This window comes from Hyperolius riggenbachi, chromosome 8 (genome assembly GCF_040937935.1).
Source record: "Hyperolius riggenbachi isolate aHypRig1 chromosome 8, aHypRig1.pri, whole genome shotgun sequence".
NCBI classification, from domain to species: Eukaryota; Metazoa; Chordata; class Amphibia; order Anura; family Hyperoliidae; genus Hyperolius; species Hyperolius riggenbachi.
Window position 1 is genome coordinate 25,956,026 of NC_090653.1, and position 12,982 is coordinate 25,969,007.

The 12,982-nt window shown below is 47.7% G+C and overlaps 1 protein-coding gene across 5 annotated transcripts in view; it reads left to right on the top strand.

Annotated features, from left to right (window-relative positions):
• The first annotated feature begins 2,656 nt into the window (after positions 1-2,656).
• The window catches only part of MEIOSIN (meiosis initiator), a 39,889-nt gene continuing 29,563 nt past the window's right edge, over positions 2,657-12,982 (top strand). For all 5 annotated transcript variants that reach the window (XM_068249277.1, XM_068249279.1, XM_068249280.1 and 2 more), the window contains exons 1-4: positions 2,657-2,736; positions 5,743-5,818; positions 11,050-11,152; positions 12,289-12,384. In XM_068249277.1, the coding sequence (XP_068105378.1) occupies positions 2,663-2,736; positions 5,743-5,818; positions 11,050-11,152; positions 12,289-12,384 (349 nt within the window). In that variant the 5' untranslated portion in view covers positions 2,657-2,662. The remainder of the gene's footprint in view (positions 2,737-5,742; positions 5,819-11,049; positions 11,153-12,288; positions 12,385-12,982) is intronic.

Here is a 12,982-nt window from a genome sequence, read left to right on the forward strand (position 1 = left end):
AGTGACGGATGTGCTGTGGAAGGGTATTCCAGAGGAGGGGTGAAGCATGTGTGAAATCTTGTAAAGGTGAATGTGAGGAGGTGATTCTAGAGGAGGACAAAAGAAGCTCATGTGCAGATCTGAGGTTGCGGTTGGGTTGGTATCTGGAAACAAGTGACGAGATGTACAGGGGAGAGATTGTAGAGAGCTTTGTAGGTTAGGGTTAAAAGTTTACAGCTCTTGTTCGAGGCTCAACTAATATTTGTAGAAAAAGTACCATCATAGACCTGTGCTGAAAACTGAATTATTGAGTTTTCCATGATAAGTGGCAGCGATGCGTTAAATCAGGTAAACAGTTAATGATGCGAGAGGGGCGGACGGGGAGGTCAGACAGAAGAGGACTCAATTACTGGCGGATCAGGGACAGCACTAGGTAAATAGGCCAAAATCGCTGCTTCCGAGCAAAGTAAATATTTATCATGTATTGGTGGCACATTGTCCGGCAGCCCTCGGTTGCCATGTCACCGTGTTGTGGAACAGCCAGCTGGCTTCTCTCCCACCATCTCAGCTGGGGCAACATTTACTTGGCCATGTTTGGCCGTATAACTCGCTCCCCGATACAGAAGCAGAGGTCTGTGATGTCCATCATTGATGTGCCCTCCCCTATACATACTCCCCCATCAATGTCTATCACTCCTTGTCCAGGCAACAACAGCCAATGCCACCTCCCAGGGTGAACTACCCATGTCCTTCTGAATGCCTCAAGAGCAGCTGAATCACTCTGTCACACTAAGGTGTGACATCTCTGCATTCATAATTTCAGGGAACGTCCCTAAATGTATAGCTAAGCACTTCTGCAAAACATCAGATGTTTCCAGGTTTGACCACAGATAAACTGGCTCAGCGCGCTCTCTCGATACTGGATTGTGTGGTCACAGTACGCGCAAACACCGAAGGTCAAAGCCAAGCTTTTAACTCACAGACGAATTTGAAGACTTGACCAAAAGCCAACCTAAAGAGAACCCGAGTTGAAAATAAACAAATTAGATAAACAGTTGTATGTATCCTCCTACTCCTAAAAAAATGATTTTTTTTTGTTTTTAGTTATCCCATGGTTTTATTTTATAAACATTTACAAAGTAGGTTGGGGCCTAGTTCACAGTGCTTAGTTGTATTTCAGAATAATTCTGCATGTCAACTCACTGCCCATACAATTCTATGGACCTGTTCACAGTACTGCGTTGTAGCTGATCACAATATTCTATCTTGCTGCATGCAGGCTTTGTATTTAAAGAGAGCCTAAGGTGGGGTTATACCAGGGGTCCCCAAACATTTTGTGTGTGTGTGTGTGTGTGGGGGCGGTAAAAAAGCCTAAGGGTGCCACATTTGGCCCGCGGGCCTTAGGATGAGGACCACTGGGTTATACATTAAAAAAAACTAAGCTACCTGATCTGGGGGGGGGGGGGGGGGATGGGGGGCTGGACGGATCAGGTAGCCACCATCCTCACTGCTCTGCTGGCCTACTAGGTCCTATTTTTACTTTTGTGACCTCTGGGGTCACAACGCTGGAAGGAGAGAGAGATATTCTCCTGCATATCTCCTGCGCTGAATGGAATAGCAGGGCTACGGGAACTCGGGAAGATGGCGCCCGAAGCCCTGTATTGGAGACACAAATAGTCTCCAGTACAGGGCTTCGGACGCCATCTTCCCGTAGCCCTGCTCTGCCTGCCGGAAGACTATGCAGGCTGGAGCGGGGCTGCGGGCTATGAACTGGCGTGGCGTCTATTAGGCGCCGCAGCCTGTTGCAATCGGACGGTGGCCAGAGTCCCGAGGCCGGGACATCCCACGGCTAAAAGCGGGAAGTTTCCTGGGACATCGCTCAGCCTGGGACAAGGGACCCCGAATCCGGGACGCGTCCCGACTAAAGCGGGACGTCTGGTCACCATAGATAAAGATATCATACCTCCCAACTTTTTGAGATGAGAAAAGGGGACACTTAATCCACGCCCCTGTCATACCCCTGATCCAGCCCTGTCACACCCCAAGTTACACATGCCATAAAGATTTCATAAGAAAAATATGTAGTTTTATAATTTAAACCACACTGGTCCTTTCTATCCTGGTTCATTTTCCTTTATATTAACATTTTAAAATTAGTAATATATCAATTTAAAGGATGGGAATAAAGTTTAGTCAATCAAACACATTTTTTGTAGAGAAATAGATATATTTACATAGAAAGAGGGAATAATGAGGAGGAAAGAGGGACATGGCTCCCAAAGAGGAACTGTCACTCCAAAAGAGACACAATTGGGAGGCTGGGAGCTATGAGATATTGATATAATAATAATAATAATAGTAAGGGGGGTTAATTAATAAAACAACATTAAGAGGAACACAGTTGGAGATGATTGTAGTGATTTCACCAGAGACGTGGGCAATGGGACTGACAATAATAATAACAGGGACATTTTGCTGTTCCTTTAGGAATAGGATACAGTCTGTGCTGACTGAGTGAGTGTCAGGAATTAAAGCCCCTCCCGCCTCCCTCCTCCATCCTGTGATTGGTCAATGGGAAGCTCAGGTTGTCTCTGTGCGGAGCAGAGTATATCTCATCTCACGCTGTGACGTCACAGAGCACCTCGCGGCTCCCGCCTCTTCTATTCCTGTGGGCTCGGGCTGGATGTGTGGTGCGCGCAGCTGCTGTGATCTCCGCTATACCATTATGACGTGTGAGCGCGGGGCCGCGCCTGTGAGGTGATGATTGAGAGGACGGGGGCCCTGCATGAAGGGAGTACTGTGACTGTGAGGAAGGGGCGAGGACTCTGCATTGCAGGAATGACTGGGGACGCTGTGTGAGGGAGGGTTCAGAGTACCATGAAGGAACACTGGGGGGAGGGGCTTAAGGCAGAATGATGAGGTGGGGATTCTATGCGAGATTAGGGGAGGCGCTTAAGGCAGAATGATGAGGTGGGGATTCTATGAGAGATTAGGGGAGGGGCTTAAGACAGAATGATGAGGTGGGGATTCTATGAGAGATTAGGGGAGGGGCTTAAAACAGAATGATGAGGTGGGGATTCTATGAGAGATTAGGGGAGGGGCTTAAGGCAGAATGATGAGGTGGGGATTCTATGAGATTAGGGGAGGGGCTTAAAACAGAATGATGAGGTGGGGATTCTATGAGAGATTGGGGGGGGGCTAAGAAATTGGGGGCTAACACAGCATATAGAAAGGGAGGAAGAGGAACAAAATGGTCATAGCACACCCCAGTGGTCAGGCCTGACACTATGTCATATCGCCCGTTCTCTTTGGGAGCCCTGTCCCTCTTTCCTCATTTGTTCCTCTTTCAGGACTTTGTCCCTCTTTCTATGTAAATATATATATTTCTCTACTAAAAAATGTGTTTTGATTGACTCTAAACTTTATTCCCAACCTTTAAGTTGATATATTACTCATTTTAAAATGTTAATATGAAGGAAAATGAACCAGGATAGAAAGGACCAGTGTGGTTTGAATTATAAAACAACATATTTTTCATATGAAATCTTTATGGTATGTGTGACGGGGGGGGGGGGGGGGGGCGTGATCAGGGTGTGTGGCAGCGGCGTGGCTTAAGTGTCCCTCTTTCTCATCTCAAAAAGTTGGGAGGCATGCTATGTGGTAATGAGCAAGAGGGGTAACAGTTCCTATTAGGTTACACTAATCTTATACAAACTGTACTAGGAGATGTAAGCCCCTGCAATTGGAAATCCTATCCCCAGTTTATACTTTTGTGTACATCACAGTCACCCTGCACCTTCCTTTTCAGGCTAGACTTACATGGTGCGGTGCGATTTGTCTTCCTCACCATTACAGATTGGTCCCTGCGGCAGATTGCGTTGACAGAGAAATCTGTATGAGCCTGTCTCCAAACGTGTACGTCATGTCAGACATCGGAAACATCTGACCCCTCATTCACACGCACCCTCCAGAGAGGAAGTGCTTCATGTGATTTCATCGTTACGCACATTTGTGCAGTAGCACCGAGGCAGAGGCGAGTGAGGCTCCAGCCTCAGGGCACAGTGTAGGAGGGGCGCACAACTCACTCAGCTATCATTCCCCTATTGTGTTTGTAGCAGAGAGGAATAAGAAAAGGGGATACATGGCGGTGACTGCAAGCCAGATAACTAGAGATTAAGGTGTTGGGGGCCCTGGGGCACCTCTTAGTCTAATAGCAATCAGTGTGTGACTGCTGGAGTGGGAGGGATGGAGGGGTGCACTTTGGTGTCTCAGCCTTGGGTGCTGGAGGACCTGGTCCCTGCCTTAGTACCGCTCAGCAACATGCTCATAGCCCAAACCACTTCACATCGCGTTGCACTGCGGGTACTGTGGCCTGTCTCGTAGAGATTAACCATTTAAGCCTTCTGGACGTAGAAGCTACGGCCAATCGCGCGTGTACACGCGCGCACCCGGCCGTGGATCGTTAGCCCAGGAATCAATTAATCGGGACATGGTGCCCGATGATTGATTTCTCTCCCCGGCAGAAAATGCGACTGCTTCTCTCGGAAGCCTCGCTTTTTGTGTCACTTACGTCCCTCTAAGCGTACATGTTACGCTTAGAGTGACGTCATGTAAACAAACTCAAGGTTGCTGTTACTTCCTGTTCAAGTGTGTAAATCACAGAAAACCCACCCACACATCATGTTCTAGAAAAAAGACACTCCGCCCCTGCTTTCTGTTTCAGTTTTTATGTCAGAGACTTCCCACTCTACTTCCTGTTTCTGTGTACACATTACAGACATTCCACTCTACTTCCTGTTTCTGTGTACACATTGCAGACATTCCACTCTACTTCCTGTTTCTGTGTACACATTACAGACATTCCACTCTACTTCCTGTTTCTGTGTACACATTACAGTCATCCCACTCTTACTTCCTGTTTCTGTGTACATCAGAGGTAGCGGTAATCCCCGTCTGCATACTGCTTCCTCTAATCTTTATGAATTGACATTTGTTACTTTTGTTAAGATAATCACCGTGCAAGGCGGTGATTTATCGCTTTCCTCAGGAATGTCAGCTTTTCATGCGGAAAAAGCCTTTATGAATACAGATTTTGCGATGTGGTCGGTAAAGTGAGCTGTTTTCAGCATTTCCGCAACGCGGAATGCTTTATGAATCGAGGCCATTGTCTGTGTGCGGATCCCTTCTGTGATTTATGGATTTATACTGCTATGGGATTCCTGCACCAGCATAGCTGCACTACAGGTGTGCGTTTCTTCTGATTGGCTTGGTTGACCACATCTGCAGAGTAAAGCTACGTACACACATGCGACAACGATCGTACGTTGTGAACGACGAACAAACTTTTAATTGATGAAAGAACGACCTATGTAAAGTTAGTTTTTAAAGGTGTGTAACGATCTGATCTTTAGAACTAACGTTACATCACGTAAAGCAACTATTGCGCTTGCGCATGAAAATGAAAAGTTCCATGGAGAAATAGCGAAATGCGCATTTCAAGCCTAGTACGAACGACCGTTTCCAACGATGTACTACTTTTGCAAACGATCGTCGTTGGGGAAAATCCACCAAGCTAGATCGTTCGTTTTTAACGATCTAGCTCGTCCGTCGCTAGACTTAATGGTCGTTGGCTGCTTTTATTTAAACGATCGTCGTTTGAAATGATCAGGGAACGATAGTTTCAAACGACTATAGTCGCATGTGTGTACGCACCTTTAGAGAGTACCACCCTTCTAGAATAATGATGAGGGTTTCTCTACACAGGAAGAAGCTGGTGCCGGGCACTGAGGAACTGGGAAGCGTCCTCCCAGGAGGATACAGGTGGCAGCATGGCACCCAGGTAATTACCGTGGCATAGAGAGATTACCATCAGGTTTGACCCTGATGCGCCTGATACACTCACAAGGGACAGCAGGTGTTACTACACAGCAGCGTGTACAGTGTCTCTCGTGTCAAGTAATGTGTCAGGCAGCAGGTGTCAAGAGGTGGGATTTCAAACAGATGAAGAACTGAAAGGGAACCTGAAGTCAGAGGGACATGGAGGCTGCCATACGTATATCCTTTTAAACAATACCAGTTTAGATCAAGGACACACGCCGCTATACCAGCGCTGGTGCAGTAGTGCATGACCTGGTGCGATGTACAGGGCATATACAAGGCAATGGAGGAAACAGGAAGTGGTTGGCATGGAGACTGCTGCCCATGTATTTCTGCTTCCTCCATGTGTAGAAATGACTTTGCCCTGGGTATCCTTTAAATTAAAGGATAACTGAAGTGAGAAGAATATGGAGGCTGCCATATTTATTTCCTTTTAAACAATACCAGTTACCTGGCAGCCCTGCTGATCTCTTTGGCTTTAGCAGTGCCTGAATCACACCGGAAGCAAGCATGCAGCTAATCTTGTCAGAAACACCTGATCTGCTGCATGCTTGTTCGGGGTCTATGGTTAAGCGTATTAGGCCCCATTCACACTGCACGCGTTCCGGGAACAAGTGCATAGACTGCACTGTCTGATGTTCACACTGTATGAGTTCCGGACCAGTGCACGCATTTTTTGCAGAAACGCGCAGCTGACCCATTCACTTCAGTGAATGGGATCAGCCACGCAACACATACAAATGCGGATGGCGTGCGTTCGTATGCGTTGCGTTCTGAACGCATGGCCATCCGCGTTTTATAATCTGAACGTGGCCGTAGAGGCAGAGGATCAGCAGGGCTGCCAGGCAACTGGTACTTTTTGAAAGGAAACAAATATGGCAGCCGTCATATCCCTCTCACTTCAGATGTCCTTTAGAACAGGGGACCCCAACCTTTTTCAGCCTGGGGACCGCTATCCAGACTGAACTTTGTTCGGGGGAGGGGGGATCGATAGGAGAGGGGCACGGCGGCAGGAGTAGGGGGAGTTGGGCACCAAACCCCCCGATTTCCCCCAGTTTAGTTACCCCAGTATAGCTAGTATAGTTGCCCCTGTATAGTTAGCATAGGAGTCCCCAGTATAGCTAGTGTAGTTGCCCCTGTATAGTTAGCATAGGAGTCCCCAGTATAGCTAGTATAGTTGCCCCTGTATAGTTAGCACAGGAGTCCCCAGTATAGCTAGTGTAGTTGCCCCTGTATAGTTAGCATAGGAGTCCCCAGTATAGCTAGTATGGATGCCCCTGTATAGTTAGCATAGGAGTCCCCAGTATAGCTAGTGTAGTTGCCCCTGTATAGTTAGCATAGGAGTCCCCAGTATAGCTAGTATAGTTGCCCCTGTATAGTTAGCACAGGAGTCCCCAGTATAGCTAGTGTAGTTGCCCCTGTATAGTTAGCACAGGAGTCCCCAGTATAGCTAGTATGGATGCCCCTGTATAGTTAGCACAGGAGTCCCCAGTATAGCTAGTATGGATGCCCCTGTATAGTTAGCATAGGAGTCCCCAGTATAGCTAGTGTAGTTGCCCCTGTATAGTTAGCACAGGAGTCCCCAGTATAGCTAGTATAGTTGCCCCTGTATAGTTAGCATAGGAGTCCCCAGTATAGCTAGTGTAGTTGCCCCTGTATAGTTAGCATCGGAGTCCCCAGTATAGCTAGTGTAGTTGCCCCTGTATAGTTAGCATAGGAGTCCCCAGTATAGCTAGTATGGATGCCCCTGTATAGTTAGCATAGGAGTCCCCAGTATAGCTAGTGTAGTTGCCCCTGTATAGTTAGCATAGGAGTCCCCAGTATAGCTAGTATGGTTGCCCCTGTATAGTTAGCACAGGAGTCCCCAGTATAGCTAGTATGGTTGCCCCTGTATAGTTAGCACAGGAGTCCCCAGTATAGCTAGTATGGATGCCCCTGTATAGTTAGCATAGGAGTCCCCAGTATAGCTAGTATGGATGCCCCTGTATAGTTAGCACAGGAGTCCCCAGTATAGCTAGTATGGATGCCCCTGTATAGTTAGCACAGGAGTCCCCAGTATAGCTAGTATAGTTGCCCCTGTATAGTTAGCACAGGAGTCCCCAGTATAGCTAGTATGGATGCCCCTGTATAGTTAGCATAGGAGTCCCCAGTATAGCTAGTATGGATGCCCCTGTATAGTTAGCATAGGAGTCCCCAGTATAGCTAGTATGGATGCCCCTGTATAGTTAGCATAGGAGTCCCCAGTATAGCTAGTGTAGTTGCCCCTGTATAGTTAGCATAGGAGTCCCCAGTATAGCTAGTATAGTTGCCCCTGTATAGTTAGCACAGGAGTCCCCAGTATAGCTAGTATGGATGCCCCTGTATAGTTAGCATAGGAGTCCCCAGTATAGCTAGTGTAGTTGCCCCTGTATAGTTAGCATAGGAGTCCCCAGTATAGCTAGTATGGTTGCCCCTGTATAGTTAGCACAGGAGTCCCCAGTATAGCTAGTATGGTTGCCCCTGTATAGTTAGCACAGGAGTCCCCAGTATAGCTAGTATAGTTGCCCCTGTATAGTTAGCACAGGAGTCCCCAGTATAGCTAGTGTAGTTGCCCCTGTATAGTTAGCATAGGAGTCCCCAGTATAGCTAGTATGGATGCCCCTGTATAGTTAGCATAGGAGTCCCCAGTATAGCTAGTGTAGTTGCCCCTGTATAGTTAGCATAGGAGTCCCCAGTATAGCTAGTATGGTTGCCCCTGTATAGTTAGCACAGGAGTCCCCAGTATAGCTAGTATAGTTGCCCCTGTATAGTTAGCATAGGAGTCCCCAGTATAGCTAGTGTAGTTGCCCCTGTATAGTTAGCATAGGAGTCCCCAGTATAGCTAGTATGGTTGCCCCTGTATAGTTAGCATAGGAGTCCCCAGTATAGCTAGTATGGTTGCCCCTGTATAGTTAGCATAGGAGTCCCCAGTATAGCTAGTATGGTTGCCCCTGTATAGTTAGCACAGGAGTCCCCAGTATAGCTAGTATGGATGCCCCTGTATAGTTAGCATAGGAGTCCCCAGTATAGCTAGTATGGATGCCCCTGTATAGTTAGCACAGGAGTCCCCAGTATAGCTAGTATGGATGCCCCTGTATAGTTAGCACAGGAGTCCCCAGTATAGCTAGTATAGTTGCCCCTGTATAGTTAGCATAGGAGTCCCCAGTATAGCTAGTATAGTTGCCCCTGTATAGTTAGCACAGGAGTCCCCAGTATAGCTAGTATAGTTGCCCCTGTATAGTTAGCACAGGAGTCCCCAGTATAGCTAGTGTAGTTGCCCCTGTATAGTTAGCATAGGAGTCCCCAGTATAGCTAGTATGGTTGCCCCTGTATAGTTAGCACAGGAGTCCCCAGTATAGCTAGTATGGTTGCCCCTGTATAGTTAGCACAGGAGTCCCCAGTATAGCTAGTATGGATGCCCCTGTATAGTTAGCACAGGAGTCCCCAGTATAGCTAGTGTAGTTGCCCCTGTATAGTTAGCACAGGAGTCCCCAGTATAGCTAGTATAGTTGCCCCTGTATAGTTAGCATAGGAGTCCCCAGTATAGCTAGTGTAGTTGCCCCTGTATAGTTAGCATAGGAGTCCCCAGTATAGCTAGTATGGTTGCCCCTGTATAGTTAGCACAGGAGTCCCCAGTATAGCTAGTATGGATGCCCCTGTATAGTTAGCACAGGAGTCCCCAGTATAGCTAGTATGGATGCCCCTGTATAGTTAGCATAGGAGTCCCCAGTATAGCTAGTATGGATGCCCCTGTATAGTTAGCACAGGAGTCCCCAGTATAGCTAGTATGGTTGCCCCTGTATAGTTAGCACAGGAGTCCCCAGTATAGCTAGTATGGATGCCCCTGTATAGTTAGCACAGGAGTCCCCAGTATAGCTAGTGTAGTTGCCCCTGTATAGTTAGCACAGGAGTCCCCAGTATAGCTAGTATGCATGCTTTTTTTTTGTTACAGATTCCCTTTAACTCTATTTATTGTGTCACAGTGCTCAATATGCAGGGATTTGCATGTAATAATCATGCAACAGCTTGCACTGGAAGCATTGATTTTACTGTTAAAGGAATACTTGAGGGGGTCGGGGGAAAATGAGTTGAACTTAACCGGGGCTTCTAATGTTCCCCCGCAGGCATCCTGTGCCCGCGCAGCCACTCACAGATGCTCTGGCCCCGCCTCTGGTTCACTTCTGGAATTTCAGACTTTAAAGTCTGAAAAACACTGCGCCTGCCTTGCTGTGTCCTCGCTCCCGCTGATGTCACCAGGAGCGCACAGTGCAGGCGTAGACCATACTGGGCTTGTGCTATACACTCCTGGTGACATCAGCGGGATCGAGGACACGGCAACGCAGGCGCTGTGGTTTTCAGACTTTAAAGTCTGAAATTCTAGAAATGAACCAGAGGCGGGGCCAGAGCATTGGGGAGTGGCTGCGCGGGTACAGGATGTCTGCGGGGGACAGTTAGAAGCCCCGGGTAACTTCAACTAATTTTCCCCCGACGCCCTACAGTATTCCTTTAATGTAGGTACAGTACTGATAATGTGCTCCTCTGTCCACATTACCAATGATAATAAAGGTGACAGAAAACACAATTCAGGTAATAAGCAGTAAGGGCTCGTTTCCACTAGTGCGGTGCGAATCGCCGGGATTCCACCGCTGACGAAATCGCATGCGGATGCGATTCCGCGTGCGTTTTTTGCCACGATTTTGCATGCGATTTCACATAGGCAGGGTATATGTGAATTTAACAATGTCACTAGTTCAATTTACATGCAAATTCGCACGTGAAATCGCGGCAAAAAACGCATGTTTTCCCTATCAAATACATAGCCTGCGAATCGCCTGCATTCCACACGCAGGCGAATTCTGCAGGCTCTACCGTGCAGAAAAATCCTGCACAGAAAAAAGCAGGAAAAAACTGACAAGTGGAAGCAGGGCCATCCACTTGTATTGGCTGTGCGAATCCGCATGCAGACAACGCATGCGGATTCGCTCTAGTGGAAACGGGCCCTAAGATCTAAATACATCCTACTAGACAATATGTATATGATTCTTTTTTTTCCCCGATATATTCAATACATTAATTCAATAAATGTTATTAAACAACCCTATACTGTATATTGCATTATGTTTGGAGACTCCTAACTTTACAGTATATCATGATTAAATGTATACATGTGTACAGGTCACACAAGATGTTCTGCTCCGTGCCATCTCCTACATCCAGTTCCTGCAGTCAAAGGTCCAGGAGACACAGAATAAGCTGGTGCCACACAGCAGCCAGCTGGGTAAGAACTGAGCATGGGGTAAGGGTCGGACTGGGACACTGGGGGCCCACCAGAAAAATCTCAACCTGGGGCCCACACATCCCATGATTGCAGTGAAAAAAGGGCGTGGCCATGCACCGGAAGTTGGGCGTGGTCATGACATATTATGGACAGGGCCAAATGTACAAGATCTTAGCAGCATTGTAATTCAGGGACACTGCTGCCCAGGAAAACTTTGCATAGAGTCCCCTCCTTCAATATACAGTAATGTCCTAGTTACCATACATATGACATTGATTAGACTGTGAGCTCCTCTGCGGACAGTCAGGGACATGACTATGTACTCTGTACAGTGCTGCAGGAGATGTCACTGCTATGTAAGTATAAAATAATATGGTAGGACATTAGACGATGGGTATGGTAGGGATTAGAGTGTGAGCTCCTCTGGGGACAGTCAGTGACATGACTATGTACTCTGTACATTGCTGCAGAAGATGCCAGTGCTAAATACATAATAATAACAATATGGTAGGACATTAGACGATGGGTATGGTAGGATCAGAGTGCGAGCTCCCTCTGAGGACAGTCAGTGACATGACTATGTACTCTGTACAGTGCTGCAGAAGATGTCAGTGCTATGTAAGTATATAATAATATGGTAGGACATTAGACTATGACTATAATAGGATTAGATTGTAAGCTCCTCTGAGAGCAGTCAGTGACATGACTATGTACTCTGTAAAGTGCTGCAGAAGATGTCGGTGCTATATAAATACATAATACAAATATAGCACACTAGGATAGATATGGTGGGAATCATTCGATTGTGAGCAATGACAAGTAATGTCAAGTGCCAGCAATTGTGAGGCCCACCGAGGGAAAAACTGTACTACTGTGGCCCAGTCCGACCCTGCATGGGGGGGCCGGGCATTGAAAATCAAACACTGCAATCGTAATACAAGAGGCTGCATGTTATGTGACTGAAACAGCTGTGATAGAGAATCATGGGAAAAAAGGCAGCCATGATTGTTCAGCAGGTTTATTCCTCTGCAGGGCATGATTTTAGGATTTCACATCCTGGGTACATATTGCTTATACTGGGCTTCTGAAAATGCAGGAATTGCCTTATAAGGTGAGACTGTGTCTCCTCTCCATAGAGTTCCTGCCTCTCTGTATCCCCCGAAGTTCGATCACCAGTACTCCAAGGAAAGGAAAAGCCCACCCAACATCCAGGAAAAAACACCGGCCTAAAGGTGAGCATGTCCTCTGAGTGCCTTGTGTGCAGGGAGTGTGTGCAGCCCTGGAGTGTGTACGGGGTGCAGGGAGTGTGTATATCTGCAGTGTGCAGGGAGTGTGTGCAGCCCTGGAGTGTGTATGGGGTGCAGGAAGTGTGTATATCTGCTGTGTGCAGGGAGTGTGCACCCTGGAGTGTGTACGGGGTGCAGGGAGTGTGTATATCTCTGGGGTGTGCACGGGATGCAGGGATGTGTGTGTGCACACTTGGGGTGCAGGGAGTGTGTGCAGCCCTGGAGTGTGTACAGGGTGCAGGGGGTGTGTATATCTGCTGTGTGCAGGGAGTGTGCACCCTGGAGTGTGTACGGGGTGCAGGGAGTGTGTATATCTGCAGTGTGCAGGGAGTGTGTGCAGCCCCGGAGTGTGTACGGGGTGCAGGGGGTGTGTATATCTGCTGTGTGCAGGGAGTGTGCAGCCCTGGAGTGTGTACGGGGTGCAGGGAGTGTGTATATCTGCAGTGTGCAGGGAGTGTGTGCAGCCCTGGAGTGTGTACGGGATGCAGGGAGTGTGTATATCTGCAGTGTGCAGGGAGTGTGTGCAGCCCTGGAGTGTGTACGG